This window comes from Lissotriton helveticus, chromosome 12 (assembly GCF_964261635.1).
Source record: "Lissotriton helveticus chromosome 12, aLisHel1.1, whole genome shotgun sequence".
Classification (NCBI taxonomy): domain Eukaryota; kingdom Metazoa; phylum Chordata; class Amphibia; order Caudata; family Salamandridae; genus Lissotriton; species Lissotriton helveticus.
In genome coordinates, this window is record NC_136073.1 from 259724424 (window position 1) to 259740129 (window position 15706).

A 15706-nucleotide genomic window follows, 5' to 3' on the forward strand; every position below is an offset into this window, starting at 1 on the left:
TGATGATGACTGCCTGCTTCCTCTTCACCTCGGTCCCACTTAGAAGTTGAGCAATTGAAACCTGTAGACCCCTGTAAAGTTTCAGTGAAACCAATAGGCAATAATGAACCCTCAGCAGTTGGACTTGTCTGACCAGAAATCACCAGCTCATCTTTCAGGTCAGAGCTATTAGTTTGTGTGCCCCGCCCCCTTGTGTGATCAACCGTGCCCTGTGCTCACTTCCTCCCTAAGCATCTCCTGCACTGCCTGCTGACCACTTGCTGAGGTGGTCAGCAGGCAGTGAATAAGATGCTTAGGGATGGATTGCGTACGGAAACATAAAGAGGCTGGGCATTTGGTCTACCAATAGCCCCCCTTGGGCGCGGCCGCGATTCTGCGCCGTTTTTAAGAGTGGGCGGGATCATGACGGCCCCCAGCCGTCATCAGCACACGCCCACCGTGATGCATGACGGACGGGGGCCGTCATCAGCATAGAAGGGGTTAAATAAAAACCTGGTAGTGAATCTTTCTAGGCATTGTACTGCAACGGAGTGACCACTGTGATGGGGTCTTGTCCTATGTGCCCTTTGTTTGATAATCTCAGTACAGTCTGTGCACCTTCTCAGGCCCACTGATGGAAAGGGGAGTGGCCTTTCTGCTCCCCGGGCCTCTCAGCATGGCCTTGCCTCTTTTGCTAAGTATGACAAGGCAGCAATAAAACTTCAGACTGTTACTCACCCAGGCTCTCTTTTAGACGCTGTCTGCGTTTATCTTGGCTGCTCTCACTCTCTGACTCAGTGACGTCTCCCTCCAGCCCTGGCACTCACTGAAAGCCAAATGTTGTCAGAAGCGCGGGCGACTGCTTTAAATAGCGTAAATGGAAACAGGCTCAGAGAAAATGCAATTCATAATGGAGGGTTTGTAATTGGCCCGTGACTCGGAACTTGAAATCCGCCTGCTCACACAGTAATCTAATTGCAACTAGAGAATCGTTTTGTTTTATGGTGTGTAAGTCCTCTACCATAGCTATTACTCTATAAAATACTTAATTGTCCTTGCTTAGGTATTGGTTTGTGATTCAGGTGAAATGTTATTTAAATTAATGGTAGTGTATGGCTGGTATGTGGTAGAGGACGGAAGCCCTGCAGATACGAAGCCAGGGATTAAGATATTGTGTAAATTGGAGAGTTAGGGGCCACGTGTAGAAAGCTAATTGTTCACGATTACCAAATAAAGAATTTGTGCGATTTGCTGTTTGGTAATTGCAAAAATCAATGTACAAATGTGTCTTTGACACAGTTTGCGATTTCCAGTGGGTCGTAAATAACCCTACCTCATGAATATGAATGAGGTAGGTCTTGTTTGCGAACCATTGGGAATCGCTGAAATCACAGGGATGGTGGCCTGCTGGGGTCAGCAGACCACCATGTCTGTGATTGCGTTTAAATAAAGGATTTTTCCCCCCAAATGCAGCCCGTTTTTCTTAAAGAAAGACAGAATGCATATGTTTTTACAAACATTCTCAAAGGTGAAGGGGTTCCTTGGGGACCCTTCCCATTTGTGAATGGGATACCACCTACTTGAAGTAAGTGGTAAAATGTGGATGTTTTGCGACCGCATTTCGTTTGCAAATCATTCACACATACCACTGCAATTCGGTATTAGGAAGGGACGCCCTAAACTCGCCCCTTCCTAATACTGAATCACAAACCCAATTTGGGATTCAGTAATTGGTTACCGAATCGCAAAAAGGGCTTTGTAAATATGAAAAAAGAAAGCCTTTTTGTATTTGCAAAATGGCCCGTCTGCGACCACAGAAAGCCTTTGTACATGTGGCCAAACATTTGCACTCATAACCTGCCCAAAGTTAGTGTCCCATATACATTTTAACTGGTCCCTGAAGGAGTGGGGTTTGTATGGGACTTGACCAGTATTTTCCTGCAAGGGCTGTTTTATTGGGGCTAGTTGTACTGAGTTACTCCTTGATTAATGACAAGACCTTTTTGTGGTCATTACAGTGTCACCTGATACACATGTGATGTTCAGGCTCGCTTGCAATAATTATAAGTGATGGGCTTTCTTTATTCTACATGATGACACAGCTTTGAAATCATTTTAGTTGTCTAGTAGGGGGCCCGGAATAGTTTCCCATTGTGGTATAGTGCATGACGTTTTGCTTTCACTGATCAAGTTGACCCTGTGTGTGTAATATGTAGGGGCGTTGAAGTTGATGCTCAATTTAGTGCATTGGCGTTGATGATGAATTTATCTTGCAATGTGTTGCACATGTGGTGTGAACGTTGTCCTCTGGTGATTACCCTGATGGTTTCTCACTCCACTACTCTATCTATTTTCACAGGCCCTGTATCATATGAAGTTCATAGACACAGGCTTCACGCTGCCCTTCTACAAAAGGATGCTCAATAAGAAGCCCACACTCAAGGACTTGGAATCCATCGACCCAGAATTTTACAACTCCATTGTCTGGATCAAGTGAGTGAAACTGGAGCTATCAAATGAGCACTCTTGGCGTATTTATATCTATTCTTGAGCACCAAGCCAATATTCCGAATGTTGGAAATGAAAAGTATTCTGTCTAGGGTGCATCAGATGTACATTCCTGAGAACTCATGAATTGAAGGATGAGATTTTAAAAGCAAAAAACAGGCCTCCTGATGACTTAGTCAGACAACCTAACGTTGAAGGTGGGGATACCAATGCAATCGTTAGCATTCAAAGAGGGAAACATGGGCTTCAAAGCTATAGGTTCTTCACTTTCATTACATGACATGGTCCTATATTGTTTCCTTTGCCACAGATGATCTATTCTTCACAGTTTAATGTTATATATCTAGATGTCAAATCAGTTGTTACTTGTGTTTGATCCTTTATTTTGGGCTGTACAAGATGAGTCCTCAATGCAGCCAGGTCTTAGTTTTCCAGCAACAGGAAAACAACATGGTTCACAGATGACCTCAAAGAATCGAAGAAATCCTGCCGAACCCTCGAGAAAACCTGGCGCCGCGAACAGACGACAGAAAACATGACAGCCCTCAAGAACACCACCCGCAAACCCCACCAGCTAATCCGCACCACCAAAAAGACATCGTTCAAAGAACGGCTGGACAACAACACACACAACAGCAAGGAACTCTTCAGCATCGTAAAAGAGCTCTCCAATCCCAGCGCCAACAGCAACAACATCACATCGTCGTAAGACCTCTGCAACTCCCTCGCCACGTTCTTTCACCGCAAGATCGCCGATATACACCATAGCTTCGGCGCCCAGACTCCGCCCCCAGCCACCGAACCAACGCCCCCACAACCACCCTCAGCGCTTGGACTCCCATCAGCACTGAAGACACTGCCTACGCTATGAACACCATCCACTCCGGCTCTCCTTCCGACCCATGCCCTCACCACATCTTCAACAAAGCCAACACCATCATCGCTCCCCACCTACAGAACTTCATAAACAACTCCCTTGCGTTCGCCACCTTCCCAGAGAGCTGGAAGCACGCAGAGATCAACGCCCTACTGAAGAAACTCACAGCGGACCCTAAAGACCTCAAAAACTTCCGCCCCATCTCTCTTCTTCCCTTCCCGGTGAAAGTGATCGAGAAGATCGTCAATAAACTGCTGACCGCATTCCTCGAGGCCAACGGATCCCTCGACCCATCCCAGTCCGGATTGCGAGCCAACCACAGCACCGAGACCGCCCTCATCGCAGCCACTGACGACATCAGGACCCTACTCGACAACGGGGAAACTACCGCCCTCATCCTCCAAGACCTCTCAGCCACCTTTGATACAGTCTGCCATCGCACCCTAATAAGCCGCCTCCACAACGCCGGGATTCAAGGTAAAGCCCTGGACTGGATCACCTCGTTCCTCTCCGACAGAACCCAGAGAGTCCACCTCCCTCCCTTCCGCTCTGAGGCCACCGAGATCATCTGCGGCATACCCCAAGGCTCATCGCTCAGCCCAACCCTCTTCAATATCTACATGAGCCCCCTCGCCACTATCGCACGCAAACACAACCTCATCTCATACGCCGACGACACCCAGCTGATACTCTCCCTCACTAAAGACCCATCCACCGCCAAACTCATCCTCCAGGAAGGAATGAAAAACGTCGCCGAATGGATGAAACTCAGCCGCCTGAAACTGAACTCAGACAAGATGGAGGTCCTCATCCTCGGGCCATCCCCATCCGCTTGGAATGACTCCTGGTGGCCCACAGAACTGGGCACCGCACCGACACCCACAGACCACGCACGCAACCTGGGATTCATCCTGGACTCCTCTCTCACGATGACCAAGCAAGTCAACGCCATCTCATCATCATGCTTCAACACCCTCCGCATGCTCCGTAAGATCTTCCGGTGGATCCCTACCGGAACTAGAAAGACAGTCACCCAGGCCCTCATCACCAGCCGACTAGACTACGGGAACGCCCTATACGCAGGAACCACAGCCAAACTTCAGAAAAGACTCCAACGCATACAGAATGCATCTGCACGACTCATCCTCGACATCCCCCGCCACAGCCACATATCAGCCCACCTGAGAGACCTGCACTGGATCCCCGTCAACAAAAGGATCACGTTCAGGCTCCTCACCCACGCACACAAAGCGCTCCATGACATAGGTCCAGAATACCTCAACAACTGCCTCACGGTCTACACTCCAACACGCAAACTCCGCTCCGCCAGCCTCGCCCTCGCCACCGTCCCACGGATCCGCAGAACCACCGCCGGAGGAAGATCATTCTCCTACCTGGCGGCCAAGATGTGGAACTCCCTCCCCGCCCACCTACGACTGACCTAGGACCACCTCACATTCAGGAAACACCTCAAGACCTGGCTCTTCGAACAGTAGCGGCACTCCCCCTCCCCCCTCTCCCAGCGCCTTGAGACCCTCACGGGTGAGTAGCGCGCTTTACAAATGTATTGATTGATTGATTGGTCTAATCCAGTCTGTTTTGTTATGGGCTTGCCACCCACATTGGCATTTGCCATGATTAATGTCTTTCATTAGGCTGGGCCTCTCACATAAACTTTAATTGATAACTTGTCTTCCTCAATCTTTTGTTCTAAGGGTCCTTATGCGCAGTTCTCCCTAACAGTGTGTCTTGTGAAGCTGTGACTTACTTCTTGGTGGCTGGTATGATTTCAAGCTGAGGTGTTTCTACCCAGTTTTCTTACTGTTATGTCTTTGTTCAGGGAGAATAACCTGGAGGAATGTGAGCTGGAGCTATACTTCATTCAGGATATGGAGATTCTTGGCAAAGTGACGACCTATGAGCTTAAGGAAGGGGGCGAAAGTATAAGAGTGACCGAGGAGAACAAGGAGGAGTATATCATGTAAGTATGTTTTAGCACTACTTGAGTTAGGATAGCATGCAGGAGTTATGAGAGGAAGACGGCACAAGTATAGCCTCCCTTGGCCTCCTTTACTCATCAGCTGCTGTTGACACAATCCAAATCAGGGTCCTACTACAGATGCTGGCAGACCACGCAGCCTTGCTGAAGATGCACTAAACTGTATCAGATCCTTTCTTTTTGCATGATGTGACCCAGATAATAATTCTATGAACAATGTTGATCCAAACAGTTCAATCTGCCCACTGGATGTCTAAAGTATACAGGAGCTGCTGGATCCATGCTACATTTTCAGGATGAGCATTGACTATCTAAATTCATTCCATTAGATTAAACATATGTATATTTATGCTGAACAATCCAACATGGACTCCTACCGCATGGACCTGCCTTGGACACCCTTGCTGTAAGCACTGTATGGAGCGCTCATGTTAGCTTTTATTTACAACACCTGCAAGGCCCTCCTTCCCCAATTTAGCTAGTCCCTACTAGTATCCACTGCACCCAACGGTGCTTCATTGGTTGCCCATTGTATCACAAGTATAATTAAAACATGCGTGCATCAAGAGAAGCACATGCACACTCAATAACAGTTTATCTCACAAACAGCAGTCTATCTCACAGACTCCACATGAAGCACCAGCAAAAGACGTACATATGTCACCACAATCGGATCATTAATAAATTCTCATATTTTATTTATTTCCTATTGGCATACATATAATCCAGCTGAAGACTGAGAATAATTCAAGCATGTGTATCTATGGAAAACATCAAATCAGAAAAACTGTATTTACAGGTAAAAAAAATAAATTGACGTGAAATCTATTCTAGAATCACATGCTTTGCACAATTTAGTAAATACACTTTTCTTAGTACAAGTTTCAGTCCCCAAACACATGCCGACTTCAATGATTGCTGTTTCTGAGCAGCATCTACCAGCTTGTGTAAATCTTTTTTAAGTTCATGTCGAGTAGACATCCTTTCTACTGACGCTAATCAGTCAGTTAGTCAAATCAGCTTTATTTCGATAAGGAAAATATCTTAAAAGCATTACATAAAACAACAGTTAAAAACCATGACATTTACAGTCCATTGGCTAACCAATTAAAAATATGTACTTTCCAATAAATTAAATAAAAAAGGTCTAAATACATTACCACAATTAAACAATTACTTTTAGCCGTTCAAATCTGATTGACCAAGCCCAGCCGAGGTATTTGGCCATGCCACAAGCATACAGGGGCCGGGTGTCGGACATCAGAATTCGCAAAGCGACTATATGATGTCTGGTACCTAGCTCCCTACATAGGGGTTTTAGCCACCTAGACCTTGGGGTTTTGTAAGCTAACATTCGAATAAAAAGTGGGCAACAGACTTCACCCTGGAAATACAAAATATACAGAAGGGAGACGTTTGTGCCGGGCTATTCCAGCGAGCAGACATTTCTCTCAATGGTAACAAACCCACCCTAAACTTAAAATACAAAGCCCTATCAAAGGATTTTGAGATCAAGTCCAGGTAAGGTTCACAGAGGGCCACATCCTTGATCCTAAGGAACCCGGTGGTTGTCCTGCTTTGCTTGGGTTTGGAACTTAATTTATTACCTACCCACTGCCAGTACATATTTTTGAGGACAGCTTTAGGGGGAACACTTCTAGATACCCAAGCATCCCCAAGCCCCAGATCATCAAGCAATGTTTTAACATCCTTGAGCCACCCAATTTTAGACCAGCCAGGCATAGACAATATTTCCAGCAGCCCTTCTGCATAACTGGCAAGTTCTGGGACCCTCCACAAACGAGCCCATAATAGTAACGGGCGAAGTTGGGCCTGGTCTCTAATCGAGCGGCAACCCATATCGAGCAACAGAGGCAACGTAAAGGTGCTCTGGGGGAGGGACATCAAATCCTACAAAAATGTATTCTCCGATTTGGAGAGCTGCTCAATGTTGTTTAGTCCCCAGAGTTCTGCCCCATAAAGTGCTGCACTAACTCCTCTTGCTCTATAAATGTATAAAACTGGAGCAATAGGTCTAAATGAGGACGAGCGCTGCTCTTTAAGAAGTGCCCCCACGACCCTTTTGTGGCCCAGCAACATTTTCTGGAGGTGAGGACCCCACTGCATGGAATGAGATAGACGGATACCCAAATAGTCAAATTCCGTAACCCTTTCCAGGGGCACGAGGTTCAATACAGGTGGTCGACCAAGCTTCCTGGGTGGATTCAATACCAGATACTTGGTTTTGTCGGCATTGATTTTGAGCCCCCTGCTGGTACAAAAAGACTGAAAATTGTCCAAAAGGCTCTGTAAGCCCATGGGGGACTTGGAGATGAGCAGGGTATCATCAGCGAATAGGATAGTTGGTATTTTCTTGCCCGCCAGGGAGGGAGCATCAGATGGTTTGTTCAAAAGGTGCTCCACCACTCCGTTCACATACAATGAGAACAGAGTGCGGGCAAGAACACAACCCTGACGGACACCCCTATTCACTGTGATTTTAGCGGTCTTCTGGCCCCGAGTACCCTACCTTACCTGAGCAAAATTCCCAGTATGCAATTTCACCAGTAAGGACAGAATGTATGCAGGGATCCCCAAGTCAGAGAGTACCCCCCATAAGCGATCCCGAGGCACCAGGTCAAAGGCAGTCTTCAAATCGATAAAAGCGAGATAAAGACTGCCTTTGCCTAGTACAACCACCTTCCAGTATATGAGCATCAGTCTAAAAACCTGATCGATGAATCCAGCTTGGAAATCCGAAAGGATTTTGTTCTCAATCTCCCACTGGAGCACTCTCCCAAGAATCACCTTACCAGCTACCTTCTGGGTGGAATCTATAAGGCTTATAGGGCGATAATTTGCTGGGTCGTCCCGACAGCCCTTTTTAAAAATCGGGACGACCTCGGCCCCCTTCCAAGAAGCTGGAATCGCCACACCATTAAAGGTAGCATTGAGAAGGGTTGAGATAAGCCTCCCCCATTCATTGGAGTTAAGACGGAGTAGATCCCCCGGTAACCCATTGGGTGCCTGCTTCTTTATTTGGGACCAAGGATTTGATCACAACTTCCACCCGCAGAGAGGTCCAGAGATGGTAATGTAATCAACCCCTGTCCATCAACTAGATGGGTAGAATAAAGAAGGGAAAAGTGATCAAACCATGCTTGCCCAGTAATGTTGCATGTAATAAGGGTGCTATCAGGCCTATTCCTGATCCTTACCAAGTTCCAAAAGCCACCGGCATCCCTCCCCGCACTGGCTGCCTTTAGATCGCACCAAAACTGGTCATCCCAGTCCCTCCTTGCCTCCCTGATAGCGAGCCTATAATCTTTTCTAGCGGCCCGAATCAGCTCTGGATCCTTCAGCTTAACTGCCTTCACCAGGGCTGTTTTCGACTGCCGGCACTTTTTGGAAAACCAGCCCGAATTAGACTTTGGTTTCTGGTGCCCCCTTGCCAGGGAATCCCTACATGGTTTTATAAATAGGTTTCCCAAAGCTTTGGTGGTATAGCAAAAGAGACCAAAAACCTCTGAGGGATCCAGGGTGAAAGTGTCCAGCCTGGTCATGGCCGCTTCCATCAAAGCCCCTATATTTTGCACCAACCCCTCGTCTAGGGCAACTGTACACCATTTAAGACGCCTCCCTCCAGTTGAAGGGCAAACTTCTGAGGTAGTTTTTAATTGTGGCTCATGTAAATCATATGTGAGCAGCCACAACGAGTTTAAACTTAAGGGTAGCGGATTATGATCACTATCCACGGTAGACAAGACTTCCATGTCACGCATGCAACTCCAAAGCTTTAGATCGAGTAAGAAGTAATCTGTCCGTGAACTGTGGTCTACCCTATTAAACGTATGGGCACCTGAAGGGTCTGATAGTGTTCTACCGTTCGCTGCCCTCAAACCAAATTCTAAGGTTAGGATGTTAAGCTGAATGGACTGTTGGGACCATCTCTTAATAGGCGGAATAGTAAGGGCAGGAATACCCCTTCTAGCATCCTCAACGGAAGTGTCCAAAATGTCATCAGCTGCAAGGGGCTCAAAGGTACAGTTAAAGTCCCCTGCAACCAGGACGTATAAATTCTTGCTACACTTGCTAAGCTCCTCTCCCAGCATGGAGATAGTTGGAGATTGAGAGCCACCTTTAGTACCTCTAGCGTAAATGTTAAATATCTCCAATGTACGCCCTCTGCGTGGTCCCATGACTGACAATCTTAGTATATCAGGGGATTTGGATACAAGGTGTCTGGTGTGGCAACCCAGGGAGATACTAATCCAGATTAGGAGGCCTCCTGAATGGCGACCTCTCCGGGAGTGGGGGAGGGTTGCTGGTACAAAAAACGTAGTGTAACCAACCTTGTGGCAGGGTTCCACACTCCCAAGTCTCTTGGAAGATACATATCCCAAAAGACTCCATAAATAGGTTCCAATCGGGAACAGCTAGTTTCCTAGAGATGCCTGCTATATTCCAGCTGAGGATCCTCACATCATTACTCATAATTACTTCCTCAGCGGGGTACATAGTAGCAACCGGACTATGCCCAGCGCCAGTCTCCATAAACGTGTCCTTCCACTCCCCAGACCTGCAGATATTCTGGGAATCCTGCGGTCCAGCAACAGGATTGGACCGATCAGAAACTCCGCCCTCAGGGACCTCGAACACCTCACTTTCCCCATACAAATCCATATCCTTTAGAGGGCTCTCAGCTAGCTTAACAGGGGGATGAGTACCTTGTCACCAGCCATAGCCCAACCTGTGTACCGCACGACCTCCCTTGGGCATATAGCACTGATGGTAGTCATAATCAGCTTGAGGATGGAACCTATTGTCCCTCCAACCCCTAGGTTGGTAACTAGCAACGTGTTGAAAACCGGGCAGAGTTTGGAAGTGGCTGAGTTCGTATGTGCCAATTCCTGTATTCCCTAAACTAGACTGGAGGTTGCAGATATACCTAACCACCCTAGGATCCCTAAAGTTAGCCAAGATGCAATCTCCTGGCAGATCCTTGGTCCTATTCCCAACCCAACTAACTCTTCTCACGTGGAGAACCTGACCATCAAATGAGTTGGGCAGAGGTCTATTTTCATTTAGCCAGAACATCGTTTTATTTTTAAGTTTGTTATACGATTCCTGGTAGCCAGGCTTGCGAGGTGTTACCCCAGTAAGCACGACTACATACGGCTGGCATTCTGGTGGTAGGTTAATATGGGGGAGATCAATAATGCCTTTATTAGCTATGATAGGCGTATGTGTTGGATCAGATTGTTTACCATTTAGGCCCTCGCTATTTCCCATAGTAATGGTGGAGACCTTACTCTGGACCGTCAAACTTTGGCGGCGCCTTTTGGACCCTTTGTCCAAAGTAGAAGTCTTACTAGTTTGGACATTGGTTTGAGTGGATCCACCTTGAGTAGGAGAGTTAACACACACCAAGATCCCTGTAGCTTCCTCTGGTACAATTTGCCCCCTCTCTTCTGGAGATGTTAGATCCGACTGCATGTCTTTAGGTAGTTCTGGTGCACCCTCCCTGATTTTGGTGTGTAATTTAATTAAGGACTTGAGTGAAAAAAAGTTATCAAGGGTGGCCTGCTCAAATTGATAAATCCTCTCAGTCAGAACTTTCACCCTTTCGAGAACCGGGAGAATGAGAGATTTCAACATTTTCTCAATTTGATCTAAAGGGGGCATTTGGACAGGGGTAGCCAATATTGTGGTAGGCGCAAGCTTTCCGCTCTCTGGCTCTCTCAGGGTACATGTCACCTGAGCACCAGTCGCAGGAAACCCTTGCGGAAAAATATTAGTATGGTGGTTCCCGACCTCCCCCCGCCCTGTCGATTTCACGCTGCCCATAAAAAGTTTGCCCTTAAACTTCTTTGAGGGTTTTAAGTGACCAACTCTTTGATAGTCTGTAACTCTTTTCCGTTTAATAGGTGCAAATCTGGGTCCGCTATTAGACACTGCCTCTAAGTGTACAGGGGGTTCCTTCGAGGATATGAAATTGCTATAGGGAACTTGGACCCCTGCAGATGGACTCAGAGCAAGCCCCAATGTAGGCTGTGTAGACGGATATATGCTACAATTAAGGGCATTAAGCCTGTCCAATCTGGCCCTGATAGCTCCTATTCTTGTCAGATCTGGACCAGATGAGGCTTCGTCCGGCAGCTCATCTATTTGCACTGCGGATACAACCAAACCCAGTGGTCCTAGGGAGGAGCGCTTTTGGCTAAGGAACTCTTGTGAAAGACGGCCCTCTGTGATGGCAATCTCTTTTTCAATAACAGAAAAGGCTCTGGTAATAAACTGGTCCATCGCACCAATAACTGAACCTCCCCCAGCCCCCTTTCCCTTGCCAGATCGAGTTGTCATTGGCATTGGCGGGCACACTAAGCTTCAAAACAACTACCACCAAACAGCTAAGCTGCGAGATGTATCAGAATGCAATACTCAATGGAAATATGCTGAAGTACAAATTGGGGGGGTGGCCCAGCCCAGCCTCGGCCAGCCCCGGACGGCCACAGACGGCCCGCCCTTGTCCCGGGCTTCTCCCGGGACGCTCCCGCGCAGCGGGTGCCCAGGCTACTGATATCTCACAGGCAGGATCCAGTGGGCGGAGTCACAACGCGGGACCAGGTGGTGTTGATGAAGAAGCAGGGACTCCTGGTAGAATGAGTCCCTGCAGGCGTTCTCTGCGCAATCTCCTTCAGTTGAGGAGCCGCCCCAGGTCGCAGGCGCCAGCAAATGCCCAGGAAAGTGTATATTCTCGGCCAGGAACCGCGAGTGCGGCCAGCAGTGGCAGTAATTAGCGGTAAGATCTCCCCAAGCGGCAGCCAAGCAAGGGCAGTCAGTACTCCTCTCGCAGCAACAACGGCACCCTATTCTGATTGTTCCTCTGTGTACATCTGCTATGCTTTTGGGTGTGTAAAATACTATTTGTGACACCATTCACGCATTATTTACTGCTGCATAGACATAAATTAATTATGGTATAATGGAGCTCACATGAATGTACATATACTCTTTTTTCCCAACAGTAACCAACACATTGCCACCCCTTCCTGCTTCAGAGTGTCTATACTTCCTTATATCCTTCTTCCTGTGGCAGCATTAAAAAGCCATTTCTTGTAAAGTTTCTTGAATTTCCACACTGACCTTCTTCCCAGCAAAACTCATATATCTGTTTGAGAGAAAATTTCCTAACTACGCTAATTAGAAAGCAATACTTTTGATTTTCATCTTCAGTGTGAGTGTTTGCTGATTATCTCAAGGTACTGGTTTATGTTGGCAATCTCTCTTACATACCATCCTTTTTTCGCATGAGGTGGGGAGATGGGTCTTGTGTGTCATTTTGTGCATTTTGGTTTCAGGCTTCTAACTGACTGGAGGTTCACCAGAGGAGTAGAGGAGCAGACCAAGGCCTTTTTAGATGGCTTCAATGAGGTGGCACCTCTCGAGTGGCTGCGCTACTTTGATGAGAAAGAGTTGGAGGTGAGAACCGGGCAATGAGTTTATATGCTAGGAACTCTTTTGAACTTATTTTGTTTCTACTACTGCCTGTCCTACCCCCCCCCCAGTCTGTGTATTTTGCAGAGTCAAATATATCAGTTGCAAAGCTACCTGGTTTCACTTTGGTTTGCCACTTATAGTATAGTTGGTGCTGTGGCTCAGTGTCCATTGCGTCCCTCGGCTGCCTGAACTTTGGGCTGACATGTGGTACCCGTACCACAGCTTGTATTATTTCCAGGGGCGTAATGGCCCCTGCAGCCCCTGTGGAGCAGTGGTACCCCGGACACTCTAGGGTGTAGTGTAGTCCCAAAAAGTACCCTGTCATGCAGGACCTACGACGATTACGGATAACATATACTGCGGGTCTGGTGACAGACTAACCCTGTACACCCCCGCCGCGTACATTAGCCTATGGTTCGGATTAGCTAGCTCGCAGTGCCACTAGAATATCCTGTTATCAGAGAGATTAGTTTGTGCAACTTTAGAACACAATAACCTCTGACTTGTGAAAACAATATATTACTTTTCACCCAATCGCTCGTGCTTGCTTGTTTTTGCTCAGAGAGATGCAGAGAAGAGACAGTCGAAGGTGTTTACAATAAGAATGTATTGTACAATAGTTCTCATGTAGAATAATTGCGCTGTTACGACTGTAACACAGTAACAGAGATATGGAACCAGTAGTACAGTGAATAAAAAGGAATAGTATTGTTCTGCCATTTTGCAACAGTCATGAACCTATACATGAATATAGAATGCATTTATAAAATAAAGTGCGTACTCCTAAGATGCCTGTCTAGATGTACCTAAGTGTACATAGCATGTGAGTAGGTGCGAAAGAGCAAATGAGCCTAAGAGCCTAATAGCCTAGAATCTAAGAGCCAAGAATCCCGCTAGGATTTAGTCGAACCCCCATACCTGAATATTGAGAGTGTGGTACTCCGTCCTGGACTTGAGTTGGATACCCCGCAAGGGATGGATAGACCACTGTCAGCTGGAGTGATGGCATGCCGGAGCCGCAGCGTCTCTGGTCAGTGTCGGCCTTGAAGTCTCGGTTCCCTCCTGCTTACTGATAGCAATAAGTGCTGTATTTATACAGTCTATGTACGTGTGACCCATTGTTCCGTATGAGGATGACATTTTGGGGATTAAACCTTGTGCGTCGATGGGAGAGGTGAAGTGTACCTCCTGGAGAGTGTACTCATTAATTATTCATATGTGCTTTGTTGACGTCTTAGCAGTATCGATCGGGCAGAACCCACCCTCGTCATGAACTAGGTGAAAGGTTTAGTCCATAAAAGGCTGCAGACCTTATAAGGCGTTATGCTCATACAAGGCAATCTTTCCTTATTTGGAGTTACATCCTTATAAGGCTAGTTCATATGAAATGACTGGAGCTGATGTAGGGAAAGTGTACGATGTTCCCTGGACCTATATTAGGGTACCGATATGAGATATAACAAGGGGCCCCCAATTCTTTAAAGGGTGCCATACTCATCCTATGGCCAATGAATATCTGTGAGATATGGGTGTCTCTGGGGCTCCTCATCACATTCTGCAGTGGTGCGCCATCATTTTGCATAACGCCACTGAATGTTTCCTTGAGAGTCTGAAATTTTCCACACCAGGTGAATGAAGCATTTACTGTTCTGAAAACCACTGCTTTGCTTATTGTGGATTCAGTAGTGCAGTAGTTGAACATAGAATTTCTTTGAATTACAAAATGTTTTCAAAGTTTGTTCGAGTTTGAGCATGCCTAGCCAATGGTTGATGATTTCCAGACATGGTGTAGATAGGCAGTGTCCACTCTAATGTAAAAGGGTGCCGAGCAGATTCTCTAGATTTTTAAAGCTAGTTTTGATAGGTGATGGCTACGCTAATCCTGTACTCGAGGGCAACTCCCTAACAAGCTGTTATCCCAGAAAAACAATGTGATTCTGGATGGTTTACTCTAAGAAGTGACCCTCATGGGAGTATGGGGCAGTCACAAGGAGACCGACATATTAAATCTATTGCTTCCATCTATATGTTGGGCACCTAATAAGGGAGTCTGTGAGGCAGCGAAGAGGGTGATTATTCTTGATCCACATATGATACGCACGGCAAAGTGCTGCACGCTGCCCTTTTGATGGACCTTTTAGCAAGATGGCTTTGAGCCAACTCCCATTTTACCCACTAAAGGATCAGTTCGAGAAAAACAAGATTTCATTAGAATGGTTGGTGAACACATCTTACAAAGGTTATACATTCACATGTCTACAAGTATTTGTGGCAAATTTGTTTATCACTACATTTCTAGTTTACACACAGTGTTCAAGAACTTTTGATTCAAGTATCACAGGGAGTTGAACTAGCTAAAATCCAAACAGACAGTGGAGATTTTCCCTGTTTCACCATGAGTATTGGTGTGCTTTACATTAAGACACTGTCTTGAACAGCAGAAAATCACACATTTAAATGCAGTTACACAGTGACTTTGAGGAGTGGATCTAGATTCCCTGGGGTCATATACACTACTGGATAAACAGATGAAGTGAGTTTTTAGATATTTTCAGGATTACTTTAAGTGGGTTCACCTCCTAGGTCTGCTAGAAGGGAGTTCAGTAAAGTTTTGAGGTCCCTGAGAACGTTTTGTTCATTGTTTGGGAGGTCCTGCATCTCGGTGATATCATTATTAAGAGTTTTTACCTTAGAGGCCTCTTTCATCACCTTAGATGAAGTTTTTTCAGATAAGTAGGTCTTTTGAGGTGGATCACTTTTGAAGTGAGGCAGCATATCTTAATTTAATTCTCGCTTTAGTGGGAAATCAGCCAAGCACCTTCATAATGCATGAGATATGGTCA

General features: G+C 46.4%; 1 protein-coding gene across 2 annotated transcripts in view; it reads left to right on the forward strand.

Moving 5' to 3' along the window:
* Positions 1-15706, forward strand: part of WWP2 (WW domain containing E3 ubiquitin protein ligase 2) — a 523918-nt gene that overhangs the window by 479724 nt on the left and 28488 nt on the right. For both annotated transcript variants that reach the window (XM_078669521.1, XM_078669522.1), the window contains exons 16-18: positions 2339-2472; positions 5205-5345; positions 12725-12845. In XM_078669521.1, the coding sequence (XP_078525647.1) occupies positions 2339-2472; positions 5205-5345; positions 12725-12845 (396 nt within the window). The remainder of the gene's footprint in view (positions 1-2338; positions 2473-5204; positions 5346-12724; positions 12846-15706) is intronic.